The sequence below is a fragment of the Pseudophryne corroboree genome, chromosome 4 (assembly GCF_028390025.1).
Source record: "Pseudophryne corroboree isolate aPseCor3 chromosome 4, aPseCor3.hap2, whole genome shotgun sequence".
NCBI classification, from domain to species: domain Eukaryota; kingdom Metazoa; phylum Chordata; class Amphibia; order Anura; family Myobatrachidae; genus Pseudophryne; species Pseudophryne corroboree.
The window spans coordinates 584,691,488-584,713,515 of record NC_086447.1 but is presented as its reverse complement, the minus strand read 5'-3'; the positions used below and the strand labels follow the sequence as shown (position 1 = coordinate 584,713,515).

General features: G+C 48.0%; 1 protein-coding gene across 7 annotated transcripts in view; it reads right to left on the bottom strand.

Moving 5' to 3' along the window:
* MAP3K4 (mitogen-activated protein kinase kinase kinase 4) overlaps window positions 1-7,128 on the bottom strand; it is a 219,894-nt gene extending 212,766 nt beyond the window's left edge. For 4 of the 7 annotated variants that reach the window (XM_063917522.1, XM_063917527.1, XM_063917524.1 and 1 more), the window contains exons 1-2: window positions 5,933-6,049; window positions 3,101-3,291 (exon numbers count right to left, since the gene is read on the bottom strand). In XM_063917522.1, the coding sequence (XP_063773592.1) occupies window positions 3,101-3,291; window positions 5,933-6,045 (304 nt within the window). In that variant the 5' untranslated portion in view covers window positions 6,046-6,049. Of the gene's footprint in view, window positions 1-3,100; window positions 3,292-5,820; window positions 5,892-5,932; window positions 6,050-6,577; window positions 6,700-6,836 lie in introns of those variants that run through there. The other 3 variants (XM_063917525.1, XM_063917526.1, XM_063917523.1) reach the window with 3 other exon arrangements.
* Window positions 7,129-22,028: the final 14,900 nt, after the last annotated feature.

Below are 22,028 nucleotides of genomic sequence, written 5' to 3'. Positions count from 1 at the left end.
CACAGCTGCAGTGCTGTGCCCTACCTCATATGAAAACCGGAGTCTTCTGCCGCCGATTTCGAAGTCTTCTTGCTTCTGTCACCGGCTTCTGTCTTCCGGCTCTGCGAGGGGGACGGCGGCGCGGCTCCGGGATCGGACGACAAAGGGTGCGATTTTGTGTACGATCCCTCTGGAGCTAATTGTGTCCAGTAGCCCAAGAAGCAGGACCTATCTTTAGTGAGTAGGGCTGCTTCTCTCCCCTCAGTCCCACGTAGCAGAGAGTCTGTTGCCAGCAGATCTCTCTGAAAATAAAAAAACCTAACAAAATACTTTCTTTTTAGCAAGCTCAGGAGAGCTCACTAAGTTGCACCTAGCTCGTCCGGGCACAGATTCAAACTGAGGTCTGGAGGAGGGACATAGAGGGAGGAGCCAGAGCACACCAGTATCCAAATTCTTTCTTAAAGTGCCCTGTCTCCTGCGGAGCCCGTCTATTCCCCATGGTCCTTACGGAGTCCCCAGCATCCACTAGGACGTTAGAGAAATACCATTAGTGTTTTAGTTCATACTAACACCCTTCACCATTGTACCACCTGCAGACAAAATTGCCAACAAATGGGGTTTTAGCAATATTTCAAGAAAGTGAACCAAAGGCAAATATATTTTTTTATCCACAAGGAAATAGAAATAATCTGTGGTTATTGCTTTGATATTACTTCACAAAAACTATTAAACTACTTAGGGGCTACATCGATTGAGTGCCTCAAACAAGAATGCTACAACATGTGTGCGGACCAGTATGGGAGAGATAGCCCTCCCCCATCTATGGAAAATTACCTTTCTGTAGCACTGGGTGGTGACGGCTGGCGATCACCAGATAATGGCTACTAAGGTGCCTCCCCCTCTTTCACATGAGTGTTCCCACATGTACAGTTACAATTTTGGGAGCCTAAAACAACATAATTTGTATATTAAATAGTTTGGGATACTACTGTCTGGTGACCACCAGACAATAGCTACTAGGGGGGTGCATCTTTTAAAATGTGGGTCCCTCTAAATTTATGGAGCTAGGTTGGGGAGATCTTCCCACATCCATGAACGACATTTTTTTTCTGTGTATGGGGTCATATCTGGCGACCATACTGACCAGCGGACATTATCTTTTGTGGGGACATCTACTTTTTTTTTTTTTTTTTTTATAAAGGGCACCCCTTTTTCAAACAAGTGTGCCCTAAATTTTCTGGGTAAGAGGGTTGTAGAGATAGAGGGACTTCTCCATTAATTTCTTTTACAAAAGTGTAATTGTGTGATCCACATCTTCCATACTCTGCCCTCGCCCAATTGTTAGGACCAGTGAGATTCAGACTACCACACGGAGTAGTTAGTATATCGGTATCTCATATTTGCAATTATGCATATATCTAAATATAACAATACTGGTATAGTGATAACACTATACTTCAATTTCTTGAGAAAAACAACTTCAAGCTAAAAAAAAACAAAAAAAAACAACAATAGGGAAGTGATATTGTTATTTAGAGGGGAAAAAAGAAACGTCAAATGAGCGCATTTTATTACAGGTTGTAAAAGCTAAGAACTGGGGACAACACTATGGGGTGTATTCAATAACTGTCGGAAGCTGCCGTCTTGTCGGAAAACACGTGGATCGGCGGAATAGACGCCAATCCATGAGCTTCTGTCGGAAATGGGGAAAAATGTCCTCCCGCAGCCAGCTGGGGGAGCGGGCTGCGGGAGGACATGTCTGCGGCGGCGGGGGGAGGCACTGCAGGGAGAGAGGTCCCCGCCGGCTGCTGATCTCTGCTCCCCCTGCCGCACCTCTCTCCCTGCAGCGCCTTCCCCCGCCGCTCCACATATGTCCCCCGCAGCCAGACCCTCCCGCTCACGGCCACCGATCTCTGCTCCCCTGGCCGCTACTGTCAGCGCATCCGCTGACAGCAGCGGCCTGACAGGACCCGGTGTACGGCCAAATCCGACAGTCGGATTTGGCAGTCTATTGAATAGGGGTTGTCGGATCCATTCCAACAACTGCATGTCGGAATAGATCCGACTCTTATTGAATATACCCCTATGACTTCCACCAATGTGATGGGCATCTCAAATTACTGCAAGAAAACCCCCTGGTGGTTTTAATAACGCCAAAGCCCAGTCTACTAGTTCTATAGCATTGCTGTAAGAAATTGTTTTTTAAGTTAATATTAAGCTTGATTTTATGGGATATATTCAATTAGGGTCGAAAACTGCCGTCTGTTGAAAAACCGGCAGTTTTCGACTTTTTAAGGTCGAATAGTGATTCGACCTATCCAGTCCTATCAGTTTTTATTCGACAAGTCGTGGAATTAGACTTGTCGAATAGTACGTGAATCGGTGGTATAGCTGCCGATTCACGTACTTTTGAGTGAAACGGGGCCAAATTCGACAGGATTTGGCCCCGTTTCCGACCATCTCAGTCCGACATAAAAAAAAAGTCGGACGGAGATGTGGTACCAAGAGGAGGAGAGTGGGAGGAGCCATGGGGAGACGGGGGAGAGCCTCAGGGCATACAGGGGAGAGCAGCGCTGCAGCAGGATGTCTCACAGCCGCGCCGCTCACGGCAGCGTCCACCCGGCTCCAGCAAGTGAGGTCACGCTTGCTGGAGCCGAGTGGACACTGCCGTGAGGTCGGGTGGCTGTGAGACAACCTCCTGCACCGCTGCTCTCCTCTGCCTGCCTGTGGCTGTCCCCGCTGGTCTCCCCTCCCCCCCCCCCCCCCTCTTCTGGGTCCCTCATCTCAATTCGACTTTTTAAAAGTCGAATAAAGATGAGACTGAATAGGGGTTGTCGGATCCATTCAGACAAATGCATGTCGGAATGGATTCGACCCTAATTGACTATACCCCTATATGTCTAAGAATCCCTGATGTACATTAATAAAGATATTTAACGATATACGTGTACAGCAAAAACTTAGCAGGCCTAATAAACCAATAGCCTTGCAAGGTTCAAGAGGCCTAACTTGCTATAGCAACACCGTACAATAACAATATATAAAATATATGTTGAGAGACGCCAAATAATTTCTATGTTAATTATGTAACTAAAGAGTCCTGCTGTCACTCATAACGAACCTTTACATAAGGAGCGGCTAACCGGCTTCCCAGTGCTGTTCCGTTGATGTTTGCCTGACATGCGTTTCATTTGTCGGGGATTGCTGGGAGGAGTGGTGCCATAGAAGGTTTCAGCATTTGCTTCATCCGAAAATTCATCAGGTTCACATTCCAGATTGTCTCCTGCAGCATTTTCTGTTTTGCGCATGTGCCTGTAACACAAAGGAAAACTAATTTTAATGCTACATCAAATGTCAAATGCTGAAGAATGTTTATTTCCAAACAATTTGTACAAAAGGTATGTAGACACCACTTCTAGCGTGTTTGACTATTTCAGTCACACTCATTGCTAATAGGTGCAAAAAAAAAAAATCAAGCATACAATTATGCAATCTTAATAGTCAAACATTAGCATTAAAATGGGTCGCAGAACTAGGTGCTGTCATACAATGTCACTGTCCCACCAAGTCAGGTCATCAAATTTCTGCCCTGCTAGAGCTGCCCCAGTAATAGGTCAGTGTTGTGACTGTGGAGTCTAGGTGCAGCAACAGCTCGCCCACGTATCGGGATGCCACACAAACTCACAGGACAGTACTGCCAGGTGCTGAGGCTCGCAGTGCATAAATATAGTTTATCCTCAGTCGTAACACGCAATACAGAGTTCTAAACTGCCTCTATAAGCAATGTCAGCACAAGAACTATTTGTCAGGAGCTTCATGGATTCAATTTCCATAGATCAGCAGCCACATACAAACCTCAAAACACGATACTAAACATCGGCACGTGTGGTATAAAATGCAGGATGCAGTCAAAAGGTCAACAATGAGAACGTCGACATTCATAATGTCGATACCACAATGTCAACAGTATTGTCAACATTGGGACAGGAATAGGCTGGGAGCGTGCGGGATATGTTTCAGCATTAAACTAGAGAGAGGGTTCACAGCTCTGACCATGAACTGATGGTCACATGACCGCTGGTACACGGAAGCCATTTTGGAGCCAATGCAACAGCCAGGAGCAGGTAAGTCACAGCTGAACAACCAGGGACAATATGTTGACATTCTAACATGTCAACATTTCATCACTATCTACATGATGAACGTCAACATACCACATCACAATTAACTCTGGAATAGTGAAAACAAATTCTCTGGAGTGATAAATTACGGTACACCATTTGGCAGATGGCCAGATGATTCTGAATTTAGCAGATGACAAGAGAACCCTTCCTGCCCTAATGTATTGTCAATTGCAAACTTAGGTTGGGTAAAGCGTAATCTTCTGAGGCTAGTTCTCTTTGTTTGGCCAGGCACTAGAGCTGCCGCCGGGAGAAATAAGAGATCATTAGACCATAAGGGACGGTTAGCTGACAGCTCATCATGTCGACAAATGAAACAGGTAAACATAATGACTGCCAACAGTCATACCACTGCCCATAGCAGCAAAGGAGGGAACAACTCCATATTCCTGATCATGGTTTTATAATCAGATGTTCCACATTTGGGTGTCTACATACCTTTTGGCAATGTACTGTATGTAGTCAAAGCTGATAAACATAAGTCAGCGGTAAACAAAATAGCACAAGCAGAGAAATATAAACACATTGCATCACAATTAGTCAGGTACGAGCACTCATTCCTACATACATAACCAAGCACAATAAAATATTTTACAGCCGAATCTGAATGTCTATAGACATGATTACTTGTTTGTTATTTAGAGTTGGTGGAGTAATTAGTGAGCTCAATGGTGTTTACTGGTAAATAATAAATGTGACAAATATTTCACAAACATAGTGAGAATATTTGCAAAGATTACAATGGCATTCATCATGAGTTTTAAAAGGTAACAGATCTAGAACTTAACATCTAGAGACACCTCCAAAAGTTAATACATAAGTTTAACAATGTTTTGCTTAAAATGGGAGATTTTAAATATACTTATAACTGTCTTACAAATGGTAAATAATAAGTTATGCAATAAACATTCAAATTAAGCTGGTTAAAGTCCACAATGACTCAAGGAATACATCTCTCATGGATCTTTTATAATATCTACATTGGGATAGGCTAGCTTGTGAACATTGACTACAAAGTATTGACACCCACACTCTTGCACATTAGGATCCCCATGGGGGGGGGGGGATGCAGAAGATTATGATGGTCATTCCGAGTTGTTCGCTCGCTAGCAGTTTTTAGCAGCCGTGCAAACGCTATGCCGCCTCCCACTGGGAGTGTATTTTAGCTTAGCAGAAGTGCGAACGAAAGGATCGCAGAGCGGCTACAAAATAGTTTTAGTGCAGTTTCAGAGTAGCTTCAGACCTACTCAGTGCTTGCGATCACTTCAGACTATTCAGTTCCTGGTTTGACGTAACAAACACGCCTGCGTTTTTTCGAACACTCCCTGAAAACAGTCAGTTGACACCCAGAAACGCCCACTTCATGTCAATCACTCTGCGGCCAGCAGTGCGACTGAAAAGCTTCGCTAGACCTTGTGTGAAACTACATCGTTCTTTGTAATAGTACGACGCACGTGCGCATTGCGTCGCATACGCAGAAGTGCCTTTTTTTGCCTCATCGCTGCGCAGCGACCAACTCGGAATGACCCCCTATGTGTATGGCCTTCTACAGTAGGGATAGATTTGCAAAGTCCTTCTACAATACTGTATAACTTGCTATGAACAGTAGCACAAAACAACGTAGCTACAGCTGAAGGTTTTTTCATTTTTTATTAATCACCTTGGAGAGAGCACACACTTCGAGTCAGACAGCATCCACTTTCTTTGTTGGGCAAATCACTAAACTGGGCACTAATAAAGAAAACAGAATACACAACTTGTGCTTTACATACCGTTCCTGCACTGCAGTGAAGGTCCTGGCATGTTTTATTTCTTTTTTTAAATCACTAGGCATAGGGAAAAGCATTTTACATACGTAAATGGTTATTAAATGCTTAAAAGCCATTAGTATTATATTTTAAGACTGCAAAAACACATCTCAATCACGACTAAATCATCAATTAAGAGTTTGCGTAACTGAACATGATAGCTGATCTGTCACAGCAGAAGCGACAACTTGCAAAGATGGGGCAGATGTATTAACCTGGAGACGGCATAATGAAGTGATAAACCAGTGATAAGTGCAAGGTGATAAAGGCACCAGCCTTAGTTAGGAGCTGATTGGCTGGTGCATTTATCACTGGTTTATCACTTCCTTATGCCGTCTCCAGGTTAATACATCTGCCCCATTGGTTTCTAGGGGGGGGGGGGGGGGTCACACATCAAATCTGTAATATGGCAACAAGCGGCTCTTGCAGCTTAGCTACTGGCAACATCTGTCAGGTGGTGCTGAAAAAGCAAAATCCTTCTTAATCTCTCCCCCCCCCCCATCCACAGCAACAATGGGTAAGTACTGGATGTACAGTGCTGAAGTGAAGTTTTAAACATATGTTATGTTTCACACCTCCAAATTCTCGGGTAAGGAAACTTAACCTGACCTTAGATGCACTGCCCGTGCCCCTGCCTGCTGCAGAGTGCTCTGTGTGACACCAGCAGAGGTGCTGCTGCTGCTGCTGCTGCTGGAGTGTATAACTAAAGAATGCATGGCAGCCTCAGAGCTGCAGCAGTCAGAGCTCTCCCCGCACAGGAGCACGCACCGAGAATGGGGTGTGGGGATACACCGACCCCAATCACAGGAGGTAAGCAGCAGCCGAGCATCGTGCACCCTCTGCTTCCCCCTCCCGGCATCTCACTTACTGTTTGGCGGGATCCGGGTAGGAGAGGGGGAGGCTGTGCTGCTGCGAGGCTGCAATGCAATGCTTGCCTTCCGTGCAGGGTGGGCCGGTGTCGAGCGAGCCTCTGGTGGTGGGGGCGGCCGGGATGGATCCTCCTTCCGGCGGGGGCGGCTCAGAGCAGTGAGCAGCACTAGGACGCGGCCAGTGACGCGTACAATAAGTCGCTCCGTGCTGACGTCAGTGCAGCAGCGCGACTCTCTGTCCGTGCCGGCCCGGGTGACTGTGCTAGTGTGCTGAGAACAGTCGCTGTGCTAGGCGTCTGGCATGGGAGTTTTGCCGGGCGGGTGGAGGAACGCCCTAGAGCTGTAGCCTGGTGTCGGCTTTTTTTAAACATCATATGGAGGGAGATGTACAGTATGAAGCAGTGGAGATGTTGCCCTTAGCAACCAATCAGCTTTGAGATAACTTTTATCAAATGCGTTCTATAAGTGGCAGCAACTTCTCCACTCTTCATTACATCTCCCCCATTAGAGAGAAGCAGTGACGATTGCTCCCGTCTTGTGTTGGTTTTTTTTTTTTTTTTTGGCACTGACCGCTCCAGTTACGTTTTTTCATCTGCCCAACAGAACGTCTCACAGATCATCTTGTTTTGTTTTTTTTGTTTTTTATTGTATCAATTGCAGCAAATTAACAAAATTCACAGGTGTCTAAAAGTGCACACACTTGACGAGATAGTTAACGCTATAGCTCATTTTCACCGTCATGAGCAATATCGTTAACCATACTGCTGAGTGTTTGTGCTCCCAATGACGCATGAACGATGCGCGGCCCATGCATTGTTAACGAGACTCGCTGTCGTCTGTGTTTGCAACTAAATTTTGGCTAAAACGTTAACGACGCTGTGCACATCATTCAGTGTGTACGCCACGAACGACAGTGTATTTAAATGATCTACTTAGCCTGGTGCCTGAACGATACTCGTTCATCGGTTGCAAATTGTTCAATGTGTATGCTCAATAGTGTTTGCTCAGGGACACTCCTGTAGTTCAAGGGAAATCATTAGTGACATCATTCATAGAGGGAATCGTCAAGTGTGTATGCACCTTCAGAACCTTCCCCCAACTGAACGATAAGAAGGCTGCCTGGCTGTGCTGCCCCTGTCATCCCGGGATCGCTGTCAGTAACAGCAGCTGGGTAGCACCTGGAGCCAGGTGAACACTGCCAGTCTGTCCTGAAGGCTCACTCAGACCCGTCTCGTCCCCACCTTCCTGCAGCAGCTGTGGTGCTGATAAGTGACTTGAGGTCACCTGGACTGTCCCTAATAATAGGGACATTATTATATGAATAATTGCAGCAGCCAATAAAATGCCCTCACAGCAGAGGTTCTGGTACGTTGCTTTTCTGGAGGTGAGTATACTTGGGGCCTCCATTATCCTCACTCTGCATGTTGTTATGTGTTACGGCCATAACAACTTATCAGTGTATGCCATTTTATAGTGTGACAGTGATCTGAGGGCCCCAGGTATATGACAGCTCACTCTTTCCATGACAGAGGGCTTTATGTACCCACAGTAAAGCGTCAGAGAACCTTTAGTTCCCTATAAAAAAAAGTCCCACTTTTATTGAAATAAATAGACATGCAAAAATAAGAATTTACTCACCGGTAATTCTATTTCTCGTAGTCCGTAGTGGATGCTGGGAACTCCGTAAGGACCATGGGGAATAGACGGGCTCCGCAGGAGACTGGGCACTCTAAAGAAAAGATTAGGTACTATCTGGTGTGCACTGGCTCCTCCCTCTATGCCCCTCCTCCAGACCTCAGTTAGGGAAACTGTGCCCGGAAGAGCTGATACAACAAGGAAGGGATTTGGAATCCAGGGTAAGACTCATACCAGCCACACCGTACAACTTGTGATAAACTTACCCAGTTAACAGTATGAACAACAACTGAGCCTCACTCAACGGATGGCTCATAACAATAACCCTTATTTCTCTAACGTCCTAGTGGATGCTGGGACTCCGTCAGGACCATGGGGAATAGCGGGCTCCGCAGGAGACAGGGCACATCTAAAAAAGCTTTTAGGTCACATGGTGCGTACTGGCTCCTCCCCCTATGACCCTCCTCCAAGCCTCAGTTAGGTTTTTGTGCCCGTCCGAGAGGGTGCAATCTAGGTGGCTCTCCTAAAGAGCTGTTTAGAAAAGTTTTTTTTTAGGTTTCAATCTCAGTGATTCCTGCTGGCAACAGGATCACTGCATCGAGGGACTTAGGGGAGAGATTTCCAACTCACCTGCGTGCAGGATGGATTGGAGTCTTAGGCTACTGGACACTTAGCTCCAGAGGGAGTCGGAACACAGGTCAGCCTGGGGTTCGTCCCGGAGCCGCGCCGCCGATCCCCCTTACAGACGCTGAAGAGACGGCAGAACGGAGGTCCGGAAAGCAGGCGGCAGAAGACTCCTCAGTCTTCTTGAAGGTAGCGCACAGCACGGCAGCTGTGCGCCATTGTTGTCACACGGCTCACTGACTCAGTCACGGAGGGTGCAGGGCGCTGCTGGGGGCGCCCTGGGCAGCAATATAATTACCTTTAGTGGCAAAATAAATACATCACATATAGCCATTAAGGCTATATGTATGTATTTTAACCCAGGCCAGTTTCTTAAAAACCGGGGAAAAGCCCGCCGAAAAAGGGGCGGAGCTTATTCTCCTCAGCACTCAGCGCCATTTTCCTGCTCAGCTCCGCTGGTGAGGAAGGCTCCCAGGTCTCTCCCCTGCACTGCACTACAGAAACAGGGTAACAAAGAGAAGGGGGGCATAAATTGGCGATATTTATATATTAAGAGCGCATATATAGTAAACAACACCTTCTAGGGTTGTTTATATACATTTATAGCGCTTTTGGTGTGTGCTGGCAAACTCTCCCTCTGTCTCCCCAAAGGGCTAGGGGGTCCTGTCTTCGATTAGAGCATTCCCTGTGTGGCTGCTGTGTGTCGGTACGTGTGTGTCGACATGTATGAGGACGATGTTGGTGTGGAGGCAGAGCAATTGCCGATGATGGTAATGTCACCCCCTAGGGAGTCGACACCGGAATGGATGGCTTTAGTTATGGAATTACGTGATAATGTCAGCACATTACAAAAGTCAGTTGACGAAATAAGACGCCCGGCAAACCAGTTAGTACCGGTTCAGGCGTCTCAGACACCGTCAGGGGCTGTAAAACGTCCTTTACCTCAGTCAGTCGACACGGGTACCGACACAGATGAATCTAGTGTCGACGGTGAAGAAACAAACGTATTTTCCAATAGGGCCACACGTTATATGATCACGGCAATGAAGGAGGCTTTGCAGATCTCTGATACTGCTGGTACCTCAAAAAGGGGTATTATGTGGGGGGTGAAAAAACTACCTGTATTTTTTCCAGAATCAGAGGAATTGAATGACGTGTGTGATGAAGCGTGGGTTAACCCCGATAGAAAACTGCTAATTTCCAAGAAGTTATTGGCATTATACCCTTTCCCACCAGAGGTTAGGGCGCGCTGGGAAACACCCCCTAGGGTGGATAAGGCGCTCACACGTTTATCAAAGCAAGTGGCGTTGCCGTCTCCTGATACGGCCGCCCTCAAGGATCCAGCAGATAGGAGGCTGGAAACTACACTGAAGAGTATATACACACATACTGGTGTTATACTGCGACCGGCAATAGCCTCAGCCTGGATGTGCAGTGCTGGGGTAGTGTGGTTGGATTCTCTGACTGAAAATATTGATACCCTGGATAGGGACAGTATTTTATTGACTCTAGAGCAATTAAAGGATGCTTTCCTTTATATGCGAGATGCTCAGAGGGATGTTTGTACTCTAGCATCAAGAGTAAGCGCGATGTCCATATCTGCCAGAAGAAGTTTATGGACGCGACAGTGGTCAGGTGATGCGGATTCCAAGAGGCATATGGAAGTATTGCCATATAAAGGAGAGGAATTGTTTGGGGTCGGTCTTTCCGACCTGGTGGCCACGGCAACTGCCGGCAAATCCACTTTCTCTATCGTCCTAGTGGATGCTGGGGTTCCTGAAAGGACCATGGGGAATAGCGGCTCCGCAGGAGACAGGGCACAAAAAGTAAAGCTTTTCCAGATCAGGTGGTGTGCACTGGCTCCTCCCCCTATGACCCTCCTCCAGACTCCAGTTAGATTTTTGTGCCCGGCCGAGAAGGGTGCAATTCTAGGTGGCTCTCATAAAGAGCTGCTTAGAGAAAGTTTAGCTTAGGTTTTTTATTTTACAGTGATTCCTGCTGGCAACAGGATCACTGCAACGAGGGACAGAGGGGAGAAGAAGTGAACTCACCTGCGTGCAGGATGGATTGGCTTCTTGGCTACTGGACATCAGCTCCAGAGGGACGATCACAGGTACAGCCTGGATGGTCACCGGAGCCGCGCCGCCGGCCCCCTTGCAGATGCTGAAGTAAGAAGAGGTCCAGAATCGGCGGCTGAAGACTCCTGCAGTCTTCTAAAGGTAGCGCACAGCACTGCAGCTGTGCGCCATTTTCCTCTCAGCACACTTCACACGCAGTCACTGAGGGTGCAGGGCGCTGGGGGGGGGGCGCCCTGGGAGGCAAATGTAAACCTATATAAAGGCTAAAAATACCTCACATATAGCCCCCAGAGGCTATATGGAGATATTTAACCCCTGCCTGTATTCACAAAATAGCGGGAGACGAGCCCGCCAAAAAAGGGGCGGGGCCTATCTCCTCAGCACACGGCGCCATTTCCTCTCACAGCTCCGCTGGTCAGGACGGCTCCCAGGTCTCTCCCCTGCACTGCACTACAGAAACAGGGTAAAACAGAGAGGGGGGGCAAATTTAATGGCAATATCTTGATATATATATAAAGCAGCTATAAGGGAGCACTTATTATAAGGCTATCCCTGTCATATATAGCGCTTTTTGGTGTGTGCTGGCAGACTCTCCCTCTGTCTCCCCAAAGGGCTAGTGGGTCCTGTCTTCGTTTAGAGCATTCCCTGTGTGTCTGCTGTGTGTCGGTACGTGTGTGTCGACATGTATGAGGACGATATTGGTGTGGAGGCGGAGCAATTGCCAAATATGGGGATGTCACCTCCTAGGGGGTCGACACCAGAATGGATGCCTTTATTTATGGAATTACGGGATAGTGTCAACACGCTAAAGCAGTCGTTTGACGACATGAGGCGGCCGGACAATCAATTAGTGCCTGTCCAGGCGCCTCAAACACCGTCAGGGGCTGTAAAACGCCCTTTGCCTCAGTCGGTCGACACAGACCCAGACACAGGCACTGATTCCAGTGGTGACGGTGACGAATCAACCGTATTTTCCAGTAGGGCCACACGTTATATGATTTTGGCAATGAAGGAGGCGTTACATTTAGCTGATACTACAGGTACCACTAAACAGGGTATTATGTGGGGTGTGAAAAAACTACCTATAGTTTTTCCTGAATCAGAAGAATTAAATGATGTGTGTGATGAAGCGTGGGTTGCCCCTGATAAAAAGCTGATAATTTCAAAGAAATTATTGGCATTATACCCTTTCCCGCCAGAGGTTAGGGAGCGCTGGGAAACACCTCCTAGGGTGGACAAGGCGCTAACACGCTTATCAAAACAAGTGGCGTTACCTTCTCCTGAGACGGCCGCACTTAAAGATCCATCAGATAGGAGGATGGAAAATATCCAAAAAAGTATATACACACATGCAGGTGTTATACTACGACCAGCTATAGCGACTGCCTGGATGTGCAGTGCTGGGGTAGTTTGGTCAGAGTCCCTGATTGAAAATATTGATACCCTGGACAGGGACAATATTTTACTGTCGTTAGAACAAATAAAGGATGCATTTCTTTATATGCGTGATGCACAGAGGGATATCTGCACACTGGCATCACGGGTAAGTGCTATGTCCATTTCGGCCAGAAGAGCTTTATGGACGCGACAGTGGACAGGCGATGCGGATTCAAAACGGCATATGGAAGTTTTGCCGTATAAAGGGGAGGAGTTATTTGGAGTCGGTCTATCAGATTTGGTGGCCACGGCTACAGCCGGGAAATCCACCTTTCTACCTCAAGTCACTCCCCAACAGAAAAAGGCACCGACTTTTCAACCGCAGCCCTTTCGTTCCTTTAAAAATAAGAGAGCAAAGGGCTATTCATATCTGCCACGAGGCAGAGGTCGAGGGAAGAAACAGCAACAGGCAGCTCCTTCCCAGGAACAGAAGCCCTCCCCGGCTTCTACAAAAGCCTCAGCATGACGCTGGGGCTTCTCAAGCGGACTCGGGGACGGTGGGAGGTCGTCTCAAAAATTACAGCGCGCAGTGGGCTCACTCGCAGGTAGATCCCTGGATCCTGCAGATAATATCTCAGGGGTACAGGTTGGAATTAGAGACAGATCCACCTCGCCGTTTCCTGAAGTCTGCTTTACCAACGTCCCCTTCCGAAAGGGAGACGGTTTTGGAAGCCATTCACAAGCTGTACTCTCAGCAGGTGATAGTCAAGGTACCTCTTCTACAACAAGGGAAGGGGTATTATTCCACTCTATTTGTGGTACCGAAGCCGGATGGCTCGGTAAGGCCTATTCTAAATCTGAAGTCCTTGAACCTGTACATAAAGAAGTTCAAGTTCAAGATGGAGTCACTCAGAGCAGTGATAGCGAACCTGGAAGAAGGGGACTTTATGGTATCCTTGGACATCAAGGATGCGTATCTCCACGTTTCCAATTTACCCCTCACACCAGGGGTACCTCAGGTTCGTTGTACAAAACTGTCACTATCAGTTTCAGACGCTGCCGTTTGGTTTGTCCACGGCACCTCGGGTCTTTACAAAGGTAATGGCCGAGATGATGATTCTTCTTCGAAGAAAAGGTGTATTAATTATCCCATACTTGGACGATCTCCTAATAAGGGCAAGGTCCAGAGAACAGCTAGAGAAGGGATTAGCAATATCTCAAGAGGTGCTAAAGCAGCACGGATGGATTCTGAATATTCCAAAATCCCAATTAATGCCGACAACTCGTCTGCTGTTCCTAGGGATGATTCTGGACACGGTTCAGAAAAAGGTTTTTCTTCCCGAGGAAAAAGCCAAGGAGTTATCCGACCTGGTCAGGAATCTCCTAAAACCAGGAAAGGTGTCTGTACATCAATGCACGCATCTTCAGATGCACCTGCGGATAACCCTGTCTCCAAGGGCAAGGGTATCTCTTCTGTGGTGGTTGCAGAGGGCTCATCTATTGGAGGGCCGCAGATTCGGCATACAGGATTGGATCCTGGTGACCACGGACGCCAGCCTGAGAGGCTGGGGAGCAGTCACACAAGGAAGAAACTTCCAGGGAGTGTGGTCGAGCCTGGAAAAGTCTCTTCACATAAACATTCTGGAACTAAGAGCAATCTACAATGCTCTAAGCCAGGCGGAACCTCTGCTTCAAGGAAGACCGGTGTTGATCCAGTCGGACAACATCACGGCAGTCGCCCATGTAAACAGACAGGGCGGCACAAGAAGCAGGAGTGCAATGGCAGAAGCTGCCAGGATCCTTCGCTGGGCGGAGAATCACGTGATAGCACTGTCAGCAGTGTTCATCCCGGGAGTGGACAACTGGGAAGCAGACTTCCTCAGCAGACACGATCTTCACCCGGGAGAGTGGGGACTTCATCCAGAAGTTTTCCACATGCTAATAAACCGTTGGGAAAGACCAATGGTGGACATGATGGCGTCTCGCCTCAACAAAAAACTGGACAGGTATTGCGCCAGGTCAAGAGATCCGCAGGCAATAGCTGTGGACGCGCTGGTAACACCTTGGGTGTACCAGTCGGTGTATGTGTTTCCTCCTCTGCCTCTCATACCAAAGGTATTGAGAATCATACGGCAAAGCGGAGTAAGAACGATACTAGTGGCTCCGGATTGGCCAAGAAGGTCTTGGTACCCGGAACTTCAAGAGATGGTCACGGACGATCCGTGGCCTCTACCTCTAAGACAGGACCTGCTTCAGCAGGGACCGTGTCTATTCCAAGACTTACCGCGGCTGCGTTTGACGGCATGGCGGTTGAACGCCAGATCCTAAAAGGAAAAGGCATTCCAGAAGAAGTCATTCCTACCTTGATTAAGGCAAGAAAGGAAGTCACCGCGAAGCATTATCACCGCATTTGGCGGAAATATGTTGCGTGGTGCGAGGATCGGAGTGCTCCGACGGAGGAATTTCAACTGGGTCGTTTCCTACATTTCCTGCAATCAGGATTGTCTATGGGTCTCAAATTGGGATCTATTAAGGTTCAAATTTCGGCCCTGTCAATATTCTTCCAAAAAGAATTGGCCTCAGTTCCTGAGGTCCAGACTTTTGTCAAAGGAGTACTGCATATACAGCCTCCTGTGGTGCCTCCGGTGGCACCGTGGGATCTAAATGTAGTTTTAGATTTCCTCAAATCCCATTGGTTTGAACCACTAAAAAATGTGGATTTGAAATATCTCACATGGAAAGTGACTATGTTACTGGCCCTGGCGTCCGCCAGGAGAGTATCTGAACTGGCGGCTTTATCTTATAAAAGCCCTTATTTAATTTTCCGTTCGGATAGGGCAGAGCTGCGGACGCGTCCGCATTTTCTCCCTAAGGTGGTATCAGCGTTTCACCTGAACCAGCCTTTTGTAGTGCCTGCGGCTACAAGCGACTTGGAGGACTCCAAGTTGTTGGACGTTGTCAGAGCTTTAAAAATATACATTTCAAGGACGGCTGGAGTCAGAAAATCTGACTCGCTGTTTATACTGTATGCACCCAACAAGTTGGGTGCGCCTGCTTCTAAGCAGTCGATTGCTCGTTGGATTTGTAACACAATTCAACTTGCACATTCTGTGGCAGGCCTGTCACAGCCTAAATCTGTTAAGGCCCATTCCACAAGGAAGGTGGGCTCATCTTGGGCGGCTGCCCGAGGGGTCTCGGCATTACAACTCTGCCGAGCAGCTACGTGGTCAGGGGAGAACACGTTTGTAAAATTCTACAAATTTGATACCCTGGCAAAGGAGGACCTGGAGTTCTCTCATTCGGTGCTGCAGAGTCATCCGCACTCTCCCGCCCGTTTGGGAGCTTTGGTATAATCCCCATGGTCCTTTCAGGAACCCCAGCATCCACTAGGACGATAGAGAAAATAAGAATTTACTTACCGATAATTCTATTTCTCGGAGTCCGTAGTGGATGCTGGGCGCCCATCCCAAGTGCGGATTATCTGCAATACTTGTACATAGTTATTGTTAACTAATTCGGGTTATTGTTTAGGGAGCCATCTTTCAGAGGCTCCTCTGTTATCATACTGTTAACTGGGTTTAGATCACAAGTTGTACGGTGTGATTGGTGTGGCTGGTATGAGTCTTACCCGGGATTCAAAATCCTCCCTTATTGTGTACGCTCGTCCGGGCACAGTACCTAACTGGAGTCTGGAGGAGGGTCATAGGGGGAGGAGCCAGTGCACACCACCTGATCTGGAAAAGCTTTACTTTTTGTGCCCTGTCTCCTGCGGAGCCGCTATTCCCCATGGTCCTTTCAGGAACCCCAGCATCCACTACGGACTCCGAGAAATAGAATTATCGGTAAGTAAATTCTTATTTTTTTACCTCAGACCCCCTCCCAACAGAAAAAGACACCGTCTTTTCAGCCGCAGTCCTTTCGCTCCTATAAAAAGCGACCAAAAGGACAGTCTTATCTGCCGCGAGGCAGAGGAAAGGGTAAGAAAGGGCAGCAAGCAGCCCCTGCCCAGGAACAGAAGCCCGCCCCGGCTTCTACAAAGCCATCAGCATGACGCTGGGGCTTTACAAGCGGACTCAGGAACGGTGGGGGGTCGACTCAAGATTTTCAGCAATCAATGGGTTCACTCACAAGTGGACCCGTGGGTCCTGCAGATAGTATCTCAGGGTTACATGCTGGAGTTCGAAAGGTCTCCCCCTCGCCGGTTCCTAAAGTCTGCTTTACCAACGTCTCCCTCAGAAAGGACGTCGGTTTTGGAAGCCATTCACAAGCTGTATTCTCAGCAGGTGATAGTCAAGGTACCCCTCCTACAACAGGGAAAGGGGTATTATTCCACACTATTTGTGGTACCGAAACCGGACGGTTCGGTAAGGCCTATTCTAAATCTGAAATCCTTGAACCTGTACATAAAGAAATTCAAGTTCAAGATGGAGTCACTCAGAGCAGTGATAGCGAATCTGGAAGAAGGAGACTTCATGGTGTCCTTGGACATAAAAGATGCTTATCTACATGTCCCGATTTACCCCTCACACCAAGGGTATCTCAGGTTCGTGATACAAGACTGTCATTATCAGTTTCAAACGCTGCCGTTTGGGTTGTCCACGGCCCCTCGGGTCTTTACCAAGGTAATGACCGAAATGATGGTTCTTCTACGAAGAAAAGGCGTATTAATTATCCCTTACTTGGACGATCTCCTGATAAGGGCAAAGTCCAGAGAACAGCTGGAAGTCGGTGTAGCGCTAACACAAGTAGTGCTTCAGCAACACGGGTGGATTCTAAATCTTCCAAAATCTCAATTGACCCCGACAACACATCTGCTGTTCCTGGGCATGATTCTGGACACGGTTCAGAAAAAGGTATTTCTCCCGGAAGAGAAAGCAAGGGAGTTATCCGAACTTGTCAAGAACCTCCTAAAACCAGGAACTGTGTCAGTACATCAATGCACAAGAGTCCTGGGAAAGATGGTGGCTTCGTACGAAGCGATTCCATTCGGCAGATTCCATGCACGAACATTTCAGTGGGATCTGCTGGACAAATGGTCCGGATCGCATCTGCACATGCATCAGCGGATAACACTGTCACCGAGAACAAGGTTGTCTCTCCTGTGGTGGTTGCAGACTGCCCATCTGTTAGTGGGCCGCAGATTCGGCATACAGGACTGGGTCCTGGTGACTACGGATGCCAGCCTACGAGGTTGGGGAGCAGTCACAAAGGGAAGAAACTTCCAGGGCGTGTGGTCAAACCTGGAGACGTCTCTTCACATAAATATACTGGAGCTAAGAGCGATCTACAATGCTCTAAGCCTGGCAAAATCGCTGCTTCAGGGTCAGCCGGTGTTGATCCAGTCCGACAACATCACGGCAGTCGCCCACGTAAACCGACAAGGCGGCACGAGAAGCAGGAGTGCAATGGCAGAAGCTGCAAGGATTCTGCGCTGGGCGGAGAATCATGTCGTAGCACTGTCAGCAGTGTTCATCCCGGGAGTGGACAACTGGGAAGCAGATTTCCTCAGCAGACACGACCTTCACCCGGGAGAGTGGGGACTTCATCCAGAAGTTTTCCACATGATTGTGAACCGTTGGGAAAAACCAAAGGTGGACATGATGGCGTCTCGCCTCAACAAAAAATTGGACAGGTATTGCGCCAGGTCAAGAGACCCTCAGGCAATAGCTGTGGACGCTCTGGTAACACCGTGGGTGTACCAGTCAGTGTATGTGTTCCCTCCTCTGCCTCTCATACCAAAGGTACTGAGAATTATACGGAAAAGAGGAGTAAGAACAATACTGGTAGCTCCGGACTGGCCAAGAAGAACTTGGTATCCGGAACTTCAAGAGATGCTCACGGAGGATCCGTGGCCTCTACCTCTAAGAAGGGATCTGCTTCAGCAGGGACCTTGTATGTTCCAAGACTTACCGCGGCTGCGTTTGACGGCATGGCGGTTGAACGCCGGATTCTAAAAGAGAAGGGCATTCCTGAGGAAGTTATTCCTACTTTAATTAAAGCCAGGAAAGAAGTGACCGCACAACATTATCACCGCATTTGGAGAAAATATGTTGCGTGGTGTGAGGCCAAGAAGGCTCCAACGGAAGAATTTCAATTGGGTCGATTCGTACATTTCCTGCAAGCAGGATTGTCTATGGGCCTCAAATTGGGGTCCATTAAAGTTCAAATTTCGGCCTTATCAATTTTCTTCCAGAAGGAATTGGCGTCAGTGCCTGAAGTACAAACTTTTGTCAAAGGTGTACTACATATACAACCCCCAATAGTGCCTCCAGTGGCACCGTGGGATTTGAACGTGGTTCTAAATTTTCTCAAATCTCATTGGTTTGAGCCTTTAAAATCTGTAGATTTAAAATACCTTACATGGAAGGTAACCATGCTGTTGGCCCTGGCTTCAGCCAGGAGAGTTTCGGAGTTGGCAGCTTTGTCATACAAAAGCCCATATCTGATATTCCATTCGGACAGGGCAGAATTGAGGACACGTCCTCAATTTCTCCCTAAGGTGGTTTCGGCATTTCACTTGAACCAGCCTATTGTGGTGCCTGCGGCTACTAGCGACTTGGAGGACTCCAAGTTACTGGACGTTGTCAGAGCATTAAAAATATATATTTCAAGGACAGCTGGAGTCAGAAAATCTGACTCGTTGTTTACATTGTATGCACCCAACAAGTTGGGTGCTCCTGCGTCTAAACAGACGATTGCACGTTGGATATGTAGTACAATCCAACTTGCACATTCTGTGGCAGGCCTGCCACAGCCTAAATCTGTAAAGGCCCATTCCACAAGGAAAGTGGGCTCATCCTGGGCGGCTGCCCGAGGAGTCTCGGCATTACAACTTTGCCGAGCAGCTACGTGGTCAGGGGAGAACACGTTTGTAAAATTTTACAAATTTGATACTCTGGCTAAAGAGGACCTGGAGTTCTCTCATTCGGTGCTGCAGAGTCATCCGCACTCTCCCGCCCGTTTGGGAGCTTTGGTATAATCCCCATGGTCCTGACGGAGTCCCAGCATCCACTAGGACGTTAGAGAAAATAAGAATTTACTTACCGATAATTCTATTTCTCATAGTCCGTAGTGGATGCTGGGCGCCCATCCCAAGTGCGGATTGTCTGCAATGCTTGTACATAGTTACTGTTACAAAAATCGGGTTATTACTGTTGTTGTGAGCCATCTGTTCAGAGGCTACTTCGTTTGTGTTATCATACTGTTAACTGGGTTCAGATCACAAGTTGTACGGTGTGATTGGTGTGGCTGGTATGAGTCTTACCCGGGATTCAAGATCCTTCCTTATTGTGTACGCTCGTCCGGGCACAGTACCTAACTGAGGCTTGGAGGAGGGTCATAGGGGGAAGAGCCAGTACGCACCATGTGACCTAAAAGCTTTTTTAGATGTGCCCTGTCTCCTGCGGAGCCCGCTATTCCCCATGGTCCTGACGGAGTCCCAGCATCCACTACGGACTATGAGAAATAGAATTATCGGTAAGTAAATTCTTATTTTAAGCAATAACTATATACACGTATTGCAGAAAGTCCGCACTTGGGACGGGCGCCCAGCATCCACTACGGACTACGAGAAATAGAATTACCGGTGAATAAATTCTTATTTTCTCTGACGTCCTAGTGGATGCTGGGAACTCCGTAAGGACCATGGGGATTATACCAAAGCTCCCAAACGGGCGGGAGAGTGCGGATGACTCTGCAGCACCGAATGAGCAAACACAAGGTCCTCCTCAGCCAGGGTATCAAACTTGTAGAACTTTGCAAAGGTGTTTGAACCCGACCAAGTAGCCGCTCGGCCAAGCTGTAAAGCCGAGACCCTTCGGGCAGCCGCCCAAGAAGAGCCCACCTTCCTTGTGGAATGGGCTTTTACTGATTTTGGATGCAGCAATCCAGCCGCAGAATGAGCCAGCTGAATCGTGCTACAGATCCAGCGAGCAATAGTTTGCTTTGAAGCAGGAGCACCCAGCTTGTTGGGTGCATGCAGGATAAACAGCGAGTCAGTCTTCCTGACTCCAGCCGTTCTGGAAACATATATTTCTCTATCGTCCTAGTGGATGCTGGGGTTCCTGAAAGGACCATGGGGAATAGCGGCTCCGCAGGAGACAGGGCACAAAAAGTAAAGCTTTAGGATCAGGTGGTGTGCACTGGCTCCTCCCCCTATGACCCTCCTCCAAGCCTCAGTTAGGTTTTTGTGCCCGGCCGAGAAGGGTGCAATCTAGGTGGCTCTCCTAAAGAGCTGCTTAGAAAAGTTTAGCTTAGGTTTTTTATTTTACAGTGAGTCCTGCTGGCAACAGGATCACTGCATCGAGGGACTTAGGGGAGAAGAAGTGAACTCACCTGCGTGCAGGATGGATTGGCTTCTTTGGCTACTGGACATTAGCTCCAGAGGGACGATCACAGGTACAGCCTGGATGGTCACCGGAGCCTCGCCGCCGGCCCCCTTGCAGATGCTGAAAAGAGAAGAAGGTCCAGAATCGGCGGCAGAAGACTCCTCAGTCTTCTTAAGGTAGCGCACAGCACTGCAGCTGTGCGCCATTGCTCTCAGCACACTTCACACGGCAGTCACTGAGGGTGCAGGGCGCTGGGGGGGGGCGCCCTGGGAAGCAATGTAAACCTATTTTTTGGCATAAAATACCTCACATATAGCCTCCGGGGGCTATATGGAGATATTTAACCCCTGCCAGAATCCGTTAAAGAGCGGGAGACGAGCCCGCCGAAAAAGGGGCGGGGCCTATCTCCTCAGCACACAGCGCCATTTCCTCACACAGTTCCGCTGGTCAGGAAGGCTCCCAGGCTCTCCCCTGCACTGCACTACAGAAACAGGGTTAAATCAAGAGAGGGGGGGCAAAATTTGGCGAAATTGTGATTTTATAAAAGCAGCTATAAGGGAGCACTTATTATAAGGCTATCCCTGTAAAATATAGCGCTTTGGTGTGTGCTGGCAAACTCTCCCTCTGTCTCCCCAAGGGGCTAGTGGGGTCCTGTCCTCTATCAGAGCATTCCCTGTGTGTGTGTGTGTGTGTGCTATATGTCGGTACGTGTGTGTCGACATGTATGAGGACGATGTTGGTGAGGAGGCGGAGCAAATTGCCTGTAATGGTGATGTCACTCTCTAGGGAGTCGACACCGGAATGGATGGCTTATTTATGGAATTACGTGATAATGTCAACACGCTGCAAGGTCGGTTGGCGACATGAGACGGCTGGCAAACAAATTAATACCTGTCCAGGCATCTCAAACACCGTCAGGGGCGTTAAAACGTCCTTTTACCTCAGTCGGTCGACAGACACAGACACGGACACTGATTTCAGTGTCGACGGTGAAGAAACAAACGTATTTCCCTTTAGGGCCACACGTTACATGTTAAGGGCAATGAAGGAGGTGTTACATATTTCTGATACTACAAGTACCACAAAAGAGGGTATTATGTGGGATGGGAAAAAACTACCTGTAGTTTTTCCTGAATCAGATAAATTAAAG